Below are 17,726 nucleotides of genomic sequence, written 5' to 3' on the forward strand. Positions count from 1 at the left end.
AATTTTGTTATCAGTTTTCTGAATTCAAGTTTTGAGCAACGGTTAGATATTTTTCTTCTGTATTTAATTTTTACATGTTTTTAAATTTTAAATAGTGAGTTTGCTGTTACTTATCCTTTTAGTTTTATCATTTTAAATACTAGTTTTTCATAAAAATGATTCAATTTTAATTATATTTGTCCTTTTATATATTTTTAGTTATCGTTTGAGGGGAATTATACATATACGATATACATATATAATATAAAGGTTTTGGTTGACTTGGTTCCACGTGTATTTGTTGACATATACTTATCAACCAATTAAAATGCCGTATTTGTACACACCTCCAAAAAGATGAGTAGTTTCCCTTGTCATCTAACAAAATTTCCTATATGATTGCAACTTCTAGACTGCAAGAAAGCCAGTCAACTTCCTGTTGAAATATTAACAGAAGACATTTTTCTCTAAAATTAATTTACATGTGGAAAAACTTGCTTATATGTTAGTTTGTACAGGTGCTTGCAGAAAAACCTTGACTTTGTTTATGTAAAAGACAGATTTAATCAGATTCAACGTAAAACATTTCTACTGGCTTGCAACATTGGACGAAAATCTACTACTAATTTAATACTATGCATCGACATGTAACCTTTGTAAAGAAAATAATTAAGCTTGAAAACTTTGGACGATATTCTAAGAATGGTTATACACTTGTTGGCTGTTGTAACTCTGTAATAAATAGACACTGGTACAACACTGGTACCAACAATCCAAGCACCTACCATACACAGTTTCCAGCAAAAGAGGAAAAGTAAGTCATGCCTATTTATTGATACACAGTACTTCATGCACTTGTTGTATTAGTACTCATACTATTTTGTGCATTTGATGAAATAGTCTGGTTGGAAAAGTTGGAAAATTACTTCTTTATAATTGTTGTTGGTTTCGCTAAGCATGCATATCATGCATATGCTAATTACATTTAGTACACAACAGCCCGTGTGAATTTTGCTTTTGTATGTTTTCGATTTTTAATACAAATGTATACATGGCATGCATGGTACATAGGGAAAAATGTTGGTGAGGCATACAAAAAAATATACATCTACTGTTACTGCTGTAACTTGTGTAAAAATGCACTACATGTACTTAAATCATGCAATGTTTAACTGTACATTTATATTTGTTGTCATCTTGTTGTTATGTGAAATAAAATTGCAAATTTAGCTGCATTAAACATGTTAAATTAAATAAAAATCATGCAGTCGTGAAAAACAGATTTTATGTATTTACTACATGTACAATTAAATAAAGACTTTTAAACATGTTAAAGGTTTCAACCTGTATAACATGTATAAAAAAGCAATGATTTGGAAGAAAACTTTGCTAGCACTTAAGATAAAGATCTTTATTTAGATATTCATGTACATTCATTGACACTGTACAGGATACTTTTGTAAAGATCTACATTAAGATATACATGTATATTATATGTTATTCAGGTCTCAGACAGAGTATATACTGTGACATTCCCGGCTTAGAGTTTATATTCCCTGAGCCGAGACTGTCACAGTATATACCCTTTCTGAGACCTGAATTACACATATATTACGGATTACCCCTGACTTCATGTCATTTTCCAGTGCAGGTTTTTGTTCACAACACATATAAGGTGAAAACCCTAATATGTTCGGCATACATGAAGGATTTTCTAATTTGCTGTGATCATAATTTTAACGTGTACATGGTGTATGTAATAATTTATAAAACACTTTTAACATTAAATTTAAGTATTAAAAGTGTAAATAGTGTGATTTCGTATCAAAAATGTATTATTGTCTGAAGCACGTCATTATTTCCCTCTGTGAGCCTCAGACAATCTGATAGCTTTTGACAACGTCACATAGTAACCGGTGTTATGATGACGTTTTTGAGGTTCCAATTGGGGATAAAAACAGTGTATATACCCCGGCAGTTTCCTGAATATACACTGACATCTCTGTGTTGTTATCCAATCACAAACCTCGACACATTTGTAATCCTTAATATATGTTTTTATTTGATCAATCTGTGCAAATCAATCATCAGGTCTGTTCGTGTAAAAGCATTTTGTAAAAGAATTATGTACACTTTAATAAATATCATTGAGGATTCCCCCTTCAAACTTTCAGTTTTTAAGAGAACAATGTAGATCAATGAAAATGGATGTCATGCTTAACTTCAAAACATATAAATAAACTAAAATCTAAATTCCTACAGGACTTACAAAGGACAGAGGCTCCTGAACATGTATGCATTGTTTATGCTCAAACTAGTACAATTCAAAATGAGACATTTAAACAACTAAGATTTAATTGTGTCACGATGGTAACTGTCATTGTGATAATATATAAAATTTATTAAATATATATTTTTTACAGAGTTCTTGCATCAAGAAAACTGTCAAAAGATAGGTAATTTCTAGCAAGATTGAAACTTTCATGCACACATTTTGTTCCACAGCTATTTCAATTTACATAACTTGTGCATGATGTTTACATTTTTATCCCATTTTAAGACACTGAATTGCAGGTGCAAGTGGAATAAAAATCTGTTTAACAATGTTTAAGTGATCATGGTGATGTTTTAAGGTTTACTGTTAACTGTCTGTTTTCAACATATCAGACATTAACTCAAAAGCTCTTTAACCAATATGCATGAAACTTTGGTGAATTGTTAATATCTATTGACGTGAGCTCCCTTTTAATTATTGTAAATTTTAGATTTACAGCATGTACAGTTTCAGAGTTTTTTGGGTTTTATTCATTTAAAAAGGGGGGATTTTACAGTTTTCTGACAATAACTCAAAAACAATTTCACCAATTTGCAAGAAACTTTGGTGAATTGTTTATTTCTATCATTGTCTATTGACATGAGCTCCCTTTTAATTTAATACGTTTTAGACCAAAGTTTTTGGGTTCCAGGGGAAGTATGGTTGCAAAGCTGAAACTTACAGGAAGTGACAGAAGGGCACCACCAGGAGTGGAGCCTGCAGCTTAATTTGACTCAACACAGGAAAACAGTATACATTTATGATTTATGTGGATTTATTGTCTAGCCTGCAACTTTTGTTGTGGCTACGGCTGCGGCAGCGGCATAAGCTAACTTCTTAAAAAGCTTTATAATTTAGAAGGTAGAAGACCTGGATGCTTCATACTATGTATATAGATGCCTCATTTTACAAGGTTTCCGTCAGTCTCATGACCAATGTCCTTGACCTCATTTTCATGGTTCAGTGACTTCTCTTAAAAAAAGTTAAGATTTAAGTAATGTTAAATTCTCTCTTGTTATAAGTAATAGGATAACTATATTTGGTATGTGCGTACCTTGGAAGGTCCTCAGCAGCCTGTCAAACAGTTTTCACTTGACCTCAACCTCATTGCACGGATCAGTGAATTCGAACAAGGTTAAGTTTTGGTGGTAGGTCCATATCTCTCAGTTTTCGAACAATAACTCAAAAATGCTTTATGAAATTGTGGTAAGGTGTTTGTATATATATCATGTATATTGTTGAAAGCTCCTTTTTGATTTTTATGAATTGAAGAATTAACGTTTATTCAAAAAAAGGGGGTAATAGTCTGACAACAGATTAATTAAGTATTGCGCAACACTGAACAGCACAGTGTATTGCACAACAGCAAAAAATCTCAAGTTGAATATATTTTCAATTCATATAACCAATTTTAAGTTCTTTGACTACATTTATTCAGAAACTGTTAATATGTCAAATATTTAATTACAATCCAAATTCAGACCTGTATCAAGCTTTAACATTGTGTCTATTTTTGACCCAGCTGTTAATAGTTGGACATCTGCAGCTCTTGACAGAAGTTTTTTGGGGTTTCAACTTGTTTTTCAGTGTGAACACTGGTGTCCAAACCTTCTTTTTGACGAGAACATAAATATGTGTCATCACCTTATCACAGAGAAAATCACTGAACACAAGCCATGGTGATTTTTGATTAAATTCCAGCTGTGTGTGTATTGTATGCACAATGGTACAAGATTATTAGGGCCCCGCCTTTTAGGCGGGGCCCCCTATAGTGATCAGTCTGTCCGTCTGTCTGTCCGTCCGTCCGTCTGTCCGTCCGTCCGTCCGTCACACTTTCGTGTCCGCTCCATATCAAGAGAACCATAATGATTTCATACTTTATACTTTACATGTATATTAACCACCACCAGAGGGCGTGTCATGATGTATGTACAACTTCCTAGGTCAAAGGTCAAGGTAAAAAAACTTTGGTTTTTGTTGACAACCCTGTATCCTGTGGTGAAGATTGTGTCCGCTCTATATCTTGAGAACCATTATGATTTCAAAGTTTATACTTGACATCCATTTTAACCAACACCAGAGGGTGTGTCATGATGTATGTACAACTTCCTAGGTCAAAGGTCACGGTCAAAAACTTTGGTTTCAGTTGACAATCCTGTGTTCTTTGGTGAAGATCGTGTCCGCTCCATATCTAGATAACAGTTATGGTTTTATACTTAATACTTAACATGATTATTACCCAACACCCAAGGGTGTGTCATGATGTATGTACAACTTCCTAGGTCAAAGGTCAAGGTCAAAAACTTTGGTTTCAGTTGACAACCCCGTGTCCTGTGGTGAAGATCGTGTCCGCTCCATATCTAGATAACCGTTATGATTTCAAAGTTTATACTTGTCATCCATTTTAACCACCACCAGAGGGTGTGTCATGATGTATGTACAACTTCCTAGGTCCAAGGTCAACTTCAAAAAAACTTTGGTTTCAGTTGACAACCCTGTGTTCTTTTGTGAAGATTGTGTCCGCTCTATATCTTGAGAACCGTTATGATTTCAAATATTATACTTGACATCCATTTTAACCAACACCAGAGGGTGTGTCATGATGTATGTACATGTGTACCACTTCCTAGGTCAAAGGTCTGTCTGTCTGTTGGTCTGTCCATCGCTAACAAATTTGATCAATACTATATTTTGAGAGGACAGCTGTTATTATTTCATACTTATACCTGACAAACATTTTCAACTTTACATATATATTAACCAACACCAGAGAATATGTCATAATGTATGCATCCTAGGTCAAAGGTCAGTCCGTCGGTCTGTCCATCCATTCGTTGTTCTTAACAAATTGTGTCTGCTCTACCTCTCGAGAACCGTTAATATTTCATACTTTATACTTGGTGGGTCATAATATATTGAAGGCATACTTCTAAAAATATGTGACAAATATCAATTGGGCAGCACCTTTAAACATATTGTTCAAACATCAATCCATATATCCAGAAGTCACCTAAGAGTAGTCAACAATGAGTTCACATCATGCAGTCATATTACTATTATACTTTGAAAGTAAGTTGAGAATATTTATCAGTTTTAACTTAAAATCTTAGATTAAAATCACATGTGAGACTATGTAATAACTTCAAATAATGCTTCATATCAGATTATCCATACAACTTATTTACCCCACGTTATTGACAGCGGGGCCCACAGAGATGGCTCCCATCTCAATGATATCTAGTTAGGTTTGTTTGCACCTTTTTACAAGATTCATTGCATATAATATATAAATGCATGACATGATGTATAAACTATCATTGACAATTAAAACTGAACATTTTTTGTAACCTATATACATGTAACTTTACTTATGTTTTTTATGCAATGCATTGTGTATTTTGTCTCATTGAAAAGTTTCTTTTAACAGCATCTATCAACTTTATCAACATGAGGTACATCATTAATTGTGTGTAGATAAATAAACTAACTCTAAATAAATCAAACTTTATCATGTTTATATTTTGCAGAGAATCCTGGGCAATACAGAATTTTGAAGATAGGCTGTTTGATTATCTTAGTGATAATGGAGACAGGTTGAGCGTGCAAAAATTTAGAACTGTAAGAAATTCCATTTTATCATGTTTAAACTAGAAAGCAGCTGAATCTTGAATAATTTAGAATGCTCAAAAATTGATTAGAAATTTAATTGTATGATGAAAACTAACCCAACTAAATATGGTTAGTCATGTGTTCAAACATTGCTCATCTGACAAGGCTACATTTTACTCTGTTCAGGTATTTATTATATCAGCCAATGAAATTTCAGCTTTCAAATTTTTGATGGTGAGTTTTTATTCAACAAAATCAGAGTATTTTTTAAAAGGTTTTTAAAACAGAAAGAAGAATTGGACTGTTTTCAGACCCTAGACACAGGGTCTGAATTTTAATCCAATTGTTTTTTATTCATCCTCATAAAATAATAAGATGATCAAGTATAGTGGTATATTAGACAGCTATAGCTCTATTCACCAGAATCCAAATGATGCAGTTGTAAGCATCTAAAGTTCACTGTATCTAAGCCTTCAACAATGAGCAATAGTTAACTACAAAAGAGCCTAGTATGACAAAGTGTAAAACAATTAAAGCAAGAAACAACACACAAAGGAAACAATTATGATATAATACAGAAACAAACGACAACCACTTAATTACAGACTCCTGACTTTCGACAAGGTCAATTGTATGATAAATTGTAATTTTCTTCATTCTTCAGGCAATAGCAAATTATGGTTTACGTGACTCTGATCCCAGGTTGACAGAGAGTATGGAGAATTTAAACAATGTACAAGCACAGGCAGACCTACATGGTTTGTTTGTTGACAAAAACACATTTAAAGAGTAAGTATATAGATCTGAAGATGTTGTCTTAGGATATTGTGGTTACTGGCATGCATTTTATATCACAAACACAGGTCAAAGGCTCAAAGACAGTGACCGTAAAAGCCTTTCCAAATGTGGTATGATTGTCAATAACTAGCCACAAGTTACCAAAGGAGGTAGATGTTAAGAAATTAAAGGTCTTGGTATAGCCTTTAATTGAGCAAAACGCATACTAAATACAGGCCCTGACATGACAAACTGTAAAACAATTAAAATTAGAATTTCGTTTCATTTGCTAAGGAACTTCTGATAATCACTACTAGAAATTTATTCTCAGACTTCATTTCAGCATTCTATAGTATACCATGTGACACAAATTCAGAATCAGATTCATCCCATATCAACTTTCTGTTTACCAAATACTTGCATGTCATAAAAAAATCCGTGAAGGATATGGGGTATTCATCCATGCAGGGACGTATATAGACAAATGATAGAGGGATAGGTAACTTCTTAACAATCCTTGTTGCAATAAAAAATATGCAGAGAATCATTGGAGAAACCACACTGTACACCTTAAAACTTTAAAAGTTGTTGATGGATTTTAATGAAATAAAGATTTTCTTAAACTTAAATGATTCCTACATTGATAGAGTTAATTTGGTTAATAATGTTCATGTCCTTCATGTGATTTGAATTATTTAAGAAAGGAGGGTAATTATTTTTGGGGCATTATTCTACACTTTGGGTGAAATACACAATAAACGTAGTTCAACTGTTCAGCTAAAAACTTAAAAAGTTCTTGATTGATTTTGATGAAATTTATTTGTCTGAAGTCTTAATGTTTTTTACATGTACAGCCGAATTTTCATGGATATCAATAAGATTAAATATAAGCAATTTAAAAATGTATAGAAGATAATATATGTTCAAATCCAACGATTCTCTACATATTTTCCAAAAATTATGAGATTCGAATCCTTCTATATAAGTCCTTGATCCATGACAACAATAAACACACAAAAAACAAAGCAACAGAGATTTTATTGCTGTTCTTCATTTCAACGTCACATGTATTATACTGACACATACAGGCCATGCATAACATTTTTGTCACACTTTTTTAGGGAAAATATACAAATAAGAGCTTCCTCAAATTTCATATAGAGCGTGGTGTGATTATGTTTTATTTTGTGATTTGATTCCTCTTTAACTTCCTGTTTAAAGAATACTTAAAGGGGGTAACATTAGTTAACAATAGCTTCCAATTCTACTTGTTTATTTCAGCTGTATAGCAGATAATATAGTCTTGATAGCCAAAGCCTTCCACAACAATTTTATAATACCAGATTTCCCTATGTTTAGACAACAAATAGATGAACTTTATTGGAAAGCTAAGAGTAATAGTGCTGGCAGGGTAAGATTCTTTATTGGAAAGCTAAGAGTAATAGTGCTGGCAGGGTAAGGTTATACTGACAAGATTTGAATTTAGCTTGTTTGTTGTGGACATTGATGTTTGTCTGATAAGGGTGTTGTGTTCCGCTAAACTTGGGTATTCCAATAATCAAATAAGATACTTCACCAGGGTTCTGAAAACAATCCAAGAGAAACTTGAAATATAGATGTTTATTAATTGAAAATAAATCAGTAAGTCATATATGCAAATATAATACAAAGCATGTAAACTAAAATCATAGATAATAAAACCCATTAATTACATTCATGGACATACACTTTTGTAAGGAGTAGAAGTAAAAAAACATAACTAGAGCATTATTATTCATTAGTGAAATATAGATTCCTACACTGCAACAAGTGCATTACGATATTTCTCCACTTGAAACAGTTAAATATTTTTATTTAAAGCTTGAGGCTTGCCATACTTTTAGTTATGGACTCTTTGGTACTACTGATTTACCAGGCATTGGTTCGTTTTTGTTTGTAATTTCTTTGAAAAACTTATATATTTTTATTTAAGGGGAGATAATCATACTTTTATGCATCCATCTTAAAAGGTGTAATACCACAATTGATTTTCCCCTATTAGTCTTTGTTAAATTTGCACTTTTCCAAAAAATCTGTAGAATTTATCTTTGTTTCAAATTAAGAAATACTTGACATGAGTAAAGTTTGATCCTGTCCATTACTATAGAAAAAAATTCACATAACATTTCATTACATATAAGAAAATAACCATCACTGGAAGTTAACCAATCAAATTTCTCCCCTTATTGATGCTATGTTTCTATTTATACATGTTATATGTAAATTGATGGTCAATATTGAAAATCTTAGATTCATGATGTCACACATCATACATAGCGAACATGGAGGAAGCCCTTCAGACGATTTGAAAAGTATTTTTTTTAAAAGTTTATCAGAAGGAGATATCAAGAATTTTATGTTAAATGCTAAGAATACAAGAAAGATAACACAACAAGCAAAATACAATTATAAAATAAACAGAAAAATACATTGAACGCCATTTTCCTAATACATTATTTACATATGTAATATATAATTTAAAGAATATTCACTGTCAATAAGTTATACATGGACCTGTTAGATTATATTGACACTTGAACTTTGCCCACGGTCAATATAGTCTATGCAGGTCCATATTTATAAAATATTGACCCCGTCAAAGGTCCATAATTGATGAATTAAAGCTTACAACCGATGATTAAAACAAAATAAGGGGAGATAATCACTCTCAACATATGCTGAAATAACTAATAATTTTTATTCTGTCAGTGGAAAATTATTCACCACAAAATATATATGGAAAAAAGCAATATATACAGTTCCATATATAAACTGATAACATTACCATTTCTACAACTTAACTTCATGATTAAAATAGTGCTATCTGCAGTATGCCAATATATTTATACAAATATCAAGACTAAAACTGATTCTGTATACATTGAACATTTAGATAACCTTGCTATGGATAACATTACAAAAATTCTGCCAATCAGCTTTATGCAAAAAAATCTTAAAATAGATATAACACATATTATTTACAATAATCACTAGACATAGAAAAAAGTGTTAGTAATAATCGTAATTTATATGACTAAAGCCTTCCAAAGCAATTTTATGATACCAGATTTCCCTATGTTTAGACAAAAATAGATAATCTTTATTGGAAAGCTAAGAGCAATAGTGGCAGGAGGGTAAGGTTATACTTGTACATATTGTATTACTTATAGGAGAGAATGATTGCTAATGGCAATCATTTACTCCTAGTAGCTACTGGGACAACTCTCAAGACCAAATAAAATAGAAGTTTACAACTGTAGGTCGCTGTACAGCCTTCAACAATGAACAAAACTTATATTGCATAATTAGTAAGGCTTAAATCTATAAAAGATCCATGAATAACAAATTTAAAGCCATTTAACTATAAAACTAATGGCCTAATTTATGTACAAAACAATAAATGAAAAACAAATATGATATGCATAGTGTTAACTGCTGAATTACAAGCTCCTGACTTTAAGCAGGCACATACAGAATTTGACAGGGTTAAACATGCTAACTTAGTAGGTAATTATGTCACTTTGACCTTTATTAGTAATTTTAACCTAAACAAATAACTCTTGACAGCTCCATTTCTTTTGTAAGTAATGACTTAGAAATCTAATTCTCCTCATTTATAACCTCTTTTTGCAATTTGCATACCATTATCTGTAAATGCAGAAATTATTGCATGCATTTATTATTGGAATTTTAGTCTTGATTTTGTCATTTTAGACTAAAACATAATTTTGGATATTTATTATGGCAATAAAATATTGAATTGAATTGAACTAAAATTGGATTTTAATTTTTGAGATATTCAGAAAATCCTGTTTCATTCATATAAAGAAAATTTATTTGTGTTTTAATTATTGCAATGATAACCCTGTTGCATTTTATATATTGATTTATACACTGCAAACATTTTTGAATTTACATATATATATTTTTGTAATTGAAAAAACAAAACACTAAAAAATTTAAAATATTTTAACAGGTAGCCAATTATATACCACAGCTGGCCAGGTACAACCCTGATGATTGGGGAATCTCAATCTGCACAATAGATGGGCAAAGGTAATACTATTTTCAGACCAAGAAAAACAATAAATTATTTCAGGTTACTTGCTTGTGATATATATAGATAATCGTTGATCATCTCAACTTGATTGCTTTTCTCCTTTGAGCTGGTACAGAGAAAGTGAGAAAAGCAATGGAGTTGAGATGATCAATGATAATCTGTTTATCGCTATTTTACCAATGAAGACATTGTTAATTTCATTGACAAGGAGCATGTGCACCCTTAGTTTATAGCGGTTTTTTTTTCATATTACTCTGCTGTGCTGAGAAATTAAATTATCTGTAAGATCAAAGGAAAATTTTGTAAAATAGCGATGATTATCGATTATCGTTGATCATCTCCACAAGATTGCATTTCTTGTTTGAGGCGGTACAGAGAAAGTGAGAAGAGCAATTGAGTTGAGGTGACTAATAGTAATCTGTTTATCACTATTTTACATATGACGACATTGTTAATTTCATTGACAAGGAGCACATGAGCCTATAGTTTTTAGGGATATTTTTTTTCCATATTACTCTACTGTGCTGAGAAAGGATATTATTAGTTACATAGTGTGCTAGTGACCTAATACAGTATATATGGGGTCAGTAAATTCCATATGGGGTGAGAGCAAAGCTGGAATCCCCATATGGAATATACTGACCCCATATATACCGTATTAGGTCACTAGCACACTATGTAACAAATTTATCTTACCGACTATCTTAATGTGTGAAATTTAGACCTATCAAAATGAGCAAGTCCTCAATACTTTTAGCATTAAGAAACTACTTCCATTGATCCTACAAGAACAAATACCAACAATAACAACTTATGGGGTTAAATGTGTTATATGAATTTATTTCAATCTTAATCATCAATTTCTTCGTCTGTTGAAACCATTACGATTTTTTTCTCAGTACCGTTTTGTTTTTATAAAGGGATGTAACACCACTACTAACCATGTATGAAATAAGCCCGCCTCCCTACTACATTATATGGATTATAAAGGGACGTAACTTCACTACTAACCGTGTATGAGATAAGCCCTGCCTCTCTACTAATCTAATATCAAATATACACTGTCTCCAAGAGGGCGCTTTTAACCAATCACCTTCCTAGAAATGTATAGGAGGTAAGATGATATCAGTCAGACAGTAAGATGAAAGGAAAATTGCGTAAAATAGCAATAATTGTTTTCATTTTAAACTTCACTTTTTTGTAACCCCTATGTCAATTTTCGGCCATGGAATATTGGCATTCCCCTCCCCCTCATGTAAAATGAATCATTCAATTACAGAAGTTAACTCTGTATCAAAATAACCATTCATAAATTCAGGCATTTGCTCACTGAACTGATGGAGATTTTATATTCAGCCTTGCTAGATTAATGTGATCATTTTGGATTTTGCAGATTTCAAAATTCATAAAACTATTCTGTAAATTATTTCTTAAAGATGAATGATTAATGAATAAAAGATTAATTTTTACCAAAGGAAAGACAATATACAAAATATGTATAAGAAAGGAGCGTCTATTAAATTTGAAAATCAGTGCTATATATATAATCATCTAATATTAGTAAAACATTTAGGTTAATTTAAGTTACAATATCAAAAAATTGCTTGAAATGATAAAAAACTATTGCATAATTCTTATACCTGGGAATTTTCTGCAATCAAATTTAAGTGTTTAGTCCACATCATATTGACATTTAACAGTACAAAAATAAAAAGATGTGGTATGTTTGACAATGAGACAACTCTCTCCAAATATCAAATGAAGTGGATGTAAGTAATAATATGGAAATATAAGGCCTTCAAAAATGTACTAACATGTAGTTTGCTATTTATAAAGCAATGACATGATAAATATGAAACAATTCAATTAAGAAAAATTACAGTCTAATTTGTAACAAATCAATTTTTGAAGAAAACAAATATATGACAGACATGAACCAATGACAATCACTCAATTACAAGCATCTCTGTGAGCCATCAACCCTACCTTAACTTGGGATGAGTAAGGGTAAATGTACATATATATCTGAATGCAGGAAATTATTCTTTCTGAGACTCAATGAATATATACACTGGCAAAATTTGGTCACATGAATTTCACATGAACCTCACATGAAATTAACCTCAATGGAGCTTATACATTCTTTATTCCTAAACGCAACCGTTTAGGTATAAAACCACTATTTAATAGCCCCACTGCCTTCTATGTTAAATTATGCAATTTTAATAAAAATAAAATTGAGAATGGAAATGAGGCATTAATGGCTACTTTCAAAAATAGTGGCAGTTATTTCATGTCAAAAGTTTTGACTCAAACTATATCTTATCCTGACTTGTGGTGAACAATTAAACATACCTTTAATTGTATATTAGAGCATACCTGTTCCAAGAAGTTTGATTGTACAAAAACAGGTACTTCTGATCTGGCGACAGGTCTAATTTGTCCTCCGGTCAAAATTTTATATATTTATTATCATCCACATGGATTCATAAGAAATTTTCAACAAGGATTCTATTGTGATCCCAAGTCCCCAAGCTTTCATTTGATATCAAAACAATCCAAATATTTAAACTATTGAAAAAGATACAGCTATACTTAGGAACTATTTTGTTTAAAATATGTACTTCTTTCTTAGTATTTTCATTCCAACCAGACCTGAATTAGTGGTTCTATACCTTTACAAATAAATTTTGGGAGAGAAGCTTGTCTTTTTGTCCATCAGCTGCCAAAAATTTATATCTCACTCAGTATCACTAAGACAGCCTTGTAGTATTTTGTTTTCAACAAAAACTTTTATTTAAAGATTTAGTAGGTTTGGCCATCACCAAAATAATTTGATAATTTTTTTTACATCTGACAACCTCTCCTCAGTTTGGATTTTTCTTTGGGTTGCTGAATCTTGCTTATAAGTCAGTATCTCTCTCTGGATTCTGAATTTTCTCCCAAAGTCATGAAAGTCCAACTTTTATGCGAGTAACTATGGTAAATAAATATATGTAGTTTGTTGTATTACATGATCATTGGAATTCTCAGTCCATATGTTATCCAGAAGATAAATTGAATTTTACTAAGTATGTGCCAATGCGATCACTAATATAACCTGAAGACTCATTAGGTTTTAAACAAATACACTGAGGATTCCTTAGCCCTTCCTCTTTACTGATCAATACTTTACTATTCTGTCCATCTTTTGATATCACTATTATTCTATCAGAGTATCTGTCTGCTACAATAATGTTACCATAAGTATCTGTACATAGTCCTACAGGTCCTTTTAAATCCTTTTTATAGTCCCAGATCTGTTTACCTGATCCATCAACACAGTATACGGCATTACCATTATAGTCACTATGGATTACTCTGTCATTACAATAAACAAGGTGATACGGTGGGGATTTACACTGGAATTGAATTGACTTCAGTGTGTTTCCTTCTAAGTCTATAATACGGATTTCATCCTGATTCAATCCTACAACCAGAGAATTATTAGAGAATGATAAACTATAGCATGCTTTGTCTAATGTGATTACTTTGGTAACTAATTCATTGTCCATATTGAAGATCTTAATGGCTTTCTCATTAGGATAAGTTATGGCAATAGTGTTCTGATTGATCTGTGTAACACAGAAGCCTTCACCAGATATAGGAATCTGTTTCTCAAGTTTGCCATTTGAAGTAAGTAGGTTAACTATACCTCTCCATTCCACTACCATAACTCTTCCATCCATCAGACAAATCATGTCACAAATATGTTTCACTATATGGATCTCCATCTTTGTTTCAATATTCATTGTCATGTTGTTTATGTTGGATTGTTCTCTTGATTCTACTTGGGCTTCCCGTTTCACACTTGTATCTCTATTCAAGTCTATATCTGTTTTACCAACCATCACTTCTCCCAGAGTTTGCAGAGATTCTAACTTCCTAAGTATTTTCTCTATTTTATCATTTTGCTTCATTTTGATGTCAAATTCTTTTGCCCTGTCATCATTTTCTAGATCGTCTACATATTGTTGACATTGGTGTACTTGTTGTTCAATCTGATGTACTCCTAGAAAGGATTGCAGTTTTGAACTGTTAGATATCACTGTATGTAAGTGGTCTTGGATTTCCTGTAATTTTTTCTGTTTTCCTTCAATTTCACTGATTAGATCTGTTGCTTTAGATTTTTCCTGATTCAAGATGGCGTCTGCTTCATTGCAAAACTTCTTCTCCAGGCTGATTAAATGACTATTTATTTTCGTGCGAATATCAACAATAAGTTTTTGGATGTTTTTGTTTTCTTGTTCACCTCTGCTTATGTTTATAGATTTGTTTTCAATCAATTTTTCCAGAAAATGTTTGATGGAGTCAATTTGTTTTACTATAGACTGTGTGGACTTTTCAATTTTTGTTTTCTCCACAACATCAGCTAAACTTTTGATTCCAGAACATTTTGAATGACTAGTTGAAATACATTCATCACAGCAAGGCATTAAATGACTGGGGCAATACAAGTTGAGCTGTTGACCATGTTTGACACACTCAGTTGTAATAGTAGGAATGGATGGTTTATAGCTTTTAATATCTATAGTCTTATGATTACGTGTTCCTCTGGATCGTTTGTGATGACTGGAACATGTTGAGCATAATCCTTCTTCACAGTTGTTACACCAGATGTCAGCTTCATTGTTTACCTTTCCTTCTTGACAAGGTCCACATGGTATATTAGGTTTATTGGAAGCCATGACCTGAAAATATACAAGATAAATATGCTGTTGGTTTTCTTGTTAGAAATGTTTTACATTCTGTCATGTCAGGGACTTTAATACACCTTGTCACTGTTTGTCAGCCACTACTGGACATCACAAAAGTTCCCTTAAATTTTGACGTCATAACAGAAAATATCTGAAGCCACAATGGAAAAGTGATTGTTGTTAGACGTCAAAAGTTCAATAGGGACACATTCTAGTGTCAAGGGGGCAGATTAAAGATTCATTTCAAAATAGCAATAAGGTGTATAGCTTCAATACTATACAGTATTTGGTTTTGCTTAGTGTTGAAAGCCGTGTTGAGTTATAGCTGCTTACATCTATAACATTTTGCCTCTTGTGTAGAGTTGTATCATTGTCAATCATACCACAAAAAGTGTTCTCATTTGTATATTGCAGTTTCTTGTTCATTGATCAAAATACTTGATATAGAAATTATAGATATAAGACGAAGTGGTATGAGTGCCAATGAGATTATGGGACAACTCTCAAAGTCAAAGTATGATCTTCAACACTGAGCATTGGATCACATGCACCTAAAAGGAACCTATAAAGGGCTGTCCATTTACACTGTAATATATGTCACTGTGTTTCTATTTGACAAATTTCTTATTAAATAAATACTTTTTCAAGTTCGAACGTTAAAACACATAGCTTACACATTTCACTCTGTATGAAATCTGCATAAATTACATGAAGATGTGGAAAAAATGTTTTTAATTGGAAAATGAAAAATATATAGACTTATTGGTTGGAATTTAGTCCTGAGCATCTTGAGACACAATATTTTGTCCAATGTTGCAACCAATTAAATTGGTTTCCCTTACAACAAAAATAACAAGGATGTTAAATTTGAAAAAGAATAAATTGAGAATCATAATTTAAGGGATTGATATAAGTTGTTTTTGTCTCTCCTGCAACAAAGGTATAACAATCATGGCCAGGGTGGTGAAAATCTAAATTATTTGTATAATGATTTATATTTCTGACATAAGAATACCTGGAAGCTTCATGTCTTGTATGCAAATGCCTTATATTACAATATAACATTTTTTTTGTGTGAAATACTCACTTTTTATAAGTAATAGAATAACTACATGTATATTTGGTATTTGGGATCTTTGCAAGACTGAAATCAGGGAACATGTAATATATAAAATTTTGACCTCTGTTATAGACTTATAAATCTCTGAAATTGGCACATGCTGGATTATTTATTATTCAATACTGTTAATTCAGAAATTATTATGTGCATTTATTATTGCAATTTTCTCATTTAAGACTATGCGATTTTAATTTTTGCTCAATTGAAAAAAGATCTGTTTAGTTCAATTTTATGTGATAAATCATAAAAATATTGAAACTTCTATTAACCATTTATAGTAAAAATACAAAAAATGGATCATTTAATTAATTGTAATTTTGAAATTATCAATTCCTTGACAAAGGATCATCCAAAATCAACTCCAATTTTGTCCTTTTAACTTATACTTTAAATCATTTTACTAAAATAATGCCAAAACTTAGTTCTACTGAATATAACCTTAACATTGGCATGTGGAATATTCAAGGTTTAAATTCAGAAAAAATTACTGATCATGCATTTGTAAATTTTGTATCAAAAATGCATATTATTAGTCTTGTTGAAACTTGGAGAGACAGTGGTAAACCTGTTGATAATATTCCTGGATTTGATTTTATATGTAATAGTACCAGGAAAAAACATAAAAGAGCCAGACGTGGTTCTGGTGGTATTTCTCTGTATGTCAGAAGTTCTATATATAAAGGTATATCCAAACTAACTTGTACTCATAATAATGCTGTATGGGTTAAACTAGATAAACATTTTTTTAATCTTAAGAATGATATTTTTATGGCTACAGTATATTTTTCACCAGAATATTCTTCTGGTTGTACAGAAGATATAAATGAAGTTTATTCAAAGTTGCTAAGAAATATTGAGCACTATAGTCAACTCGGAGATATTGTAATTCAAGGTGATTTTAATGCATATACCAATACTATTCCTGATTTTGTTATCTCTGATGAAGCAAAATTCCCAATATCAAAAGACAATGATTATTCAAATGACTCACATAATTTAAGAAATAATCCTGATTCAAAATCTGCAAATAAGAGTGGAAAGTTATTAATTGATTTATGTAAAGAATCCAGACTCAGAATACTGAATGGAAGA

At 31.6% G+C, this 17,726-nt stretch overlaps 2 protein-coding genes across 2 annotated transcripts; one reads left to right on the forward strand and one right to left on the reverse strand.

Annotated features, from left to right (window-relative positions):
• Positions 1-418: 418 nt before the first annotated feature.
• On the forward strand, positions 419-5,944 carry LOC134701085 (uncharacterized). The gene is made up of 2 exons (XM_063562227.1): positions 419-793; positions 5,821-5,944. Exons 1-2 carry the CDS (start codon positions 615-617, stop codon positions 5,942-5,944), a joined length of 303 nt encoding a protein of 100 aa, XP_063418297.1. The 5' UTR covers positions 419-614.
• A 7,875-nt stretch (positions 5,945-13,819) lies between these two features.
• LOC134701086 (uncharacterized) lies at positions 13,820-15,505 on the reverse strand. The gene has a single exon (XM_063562228.1). The coding sequence runs from the start codon at positions 15,503-15,505 to the stop codon at positions 13,820-13,822; it is 1,686 nt and encodes a 561-aa protein (XP_063418298.1).
• Between the last annotated feature and the right edge of the window lie 2,221 nt (positions 15,506-17,726).

This window comes from Mytilus trossulus, unplaced genomic scaffold (genome assembly GCF_036588685.1).
Source record: "Mytilus trossulus isolate FHL-02 unplaced genomic scaffold, PNRI_Mtr1.1.1.hap1 h1tg000215l__unscaffolded, whole genome shotgun sequence".
Taxonomy (NCBI): domain Eukaryota; kingdom Metazoa; phylum Mollusca; class Bivalvia; order Mytilida; family Mytilidae; genus Mytilus; species Mytilus trossulus.

What these genes read in the sequence shown, in the direction of transcription:
- LOC134701085 (XM_063562227.1), top strand. Translation starts at nt 615, where the DNA reads ATGCATCGACATGTAACCTTTGTAAAGAAAATAATTAAGCTTGAAAAC. An exon ending in TTTCCAGCAAAAGAGGAAAA is followed by an intron (nt 794 to 5,820) that starts GTAAGTCATGCC and finishes TATATTTTGCAG; the next exon opens with AGAATCCTGGGCAATACAGA.
- LOC134701086 (XM_063562228.1), bottom strand. Translation starts at nt 15,505, where the DNA reads ATGGCTTCCAATAAACCTAATATACCATGTGGACCTTGTCAAGAAGGA.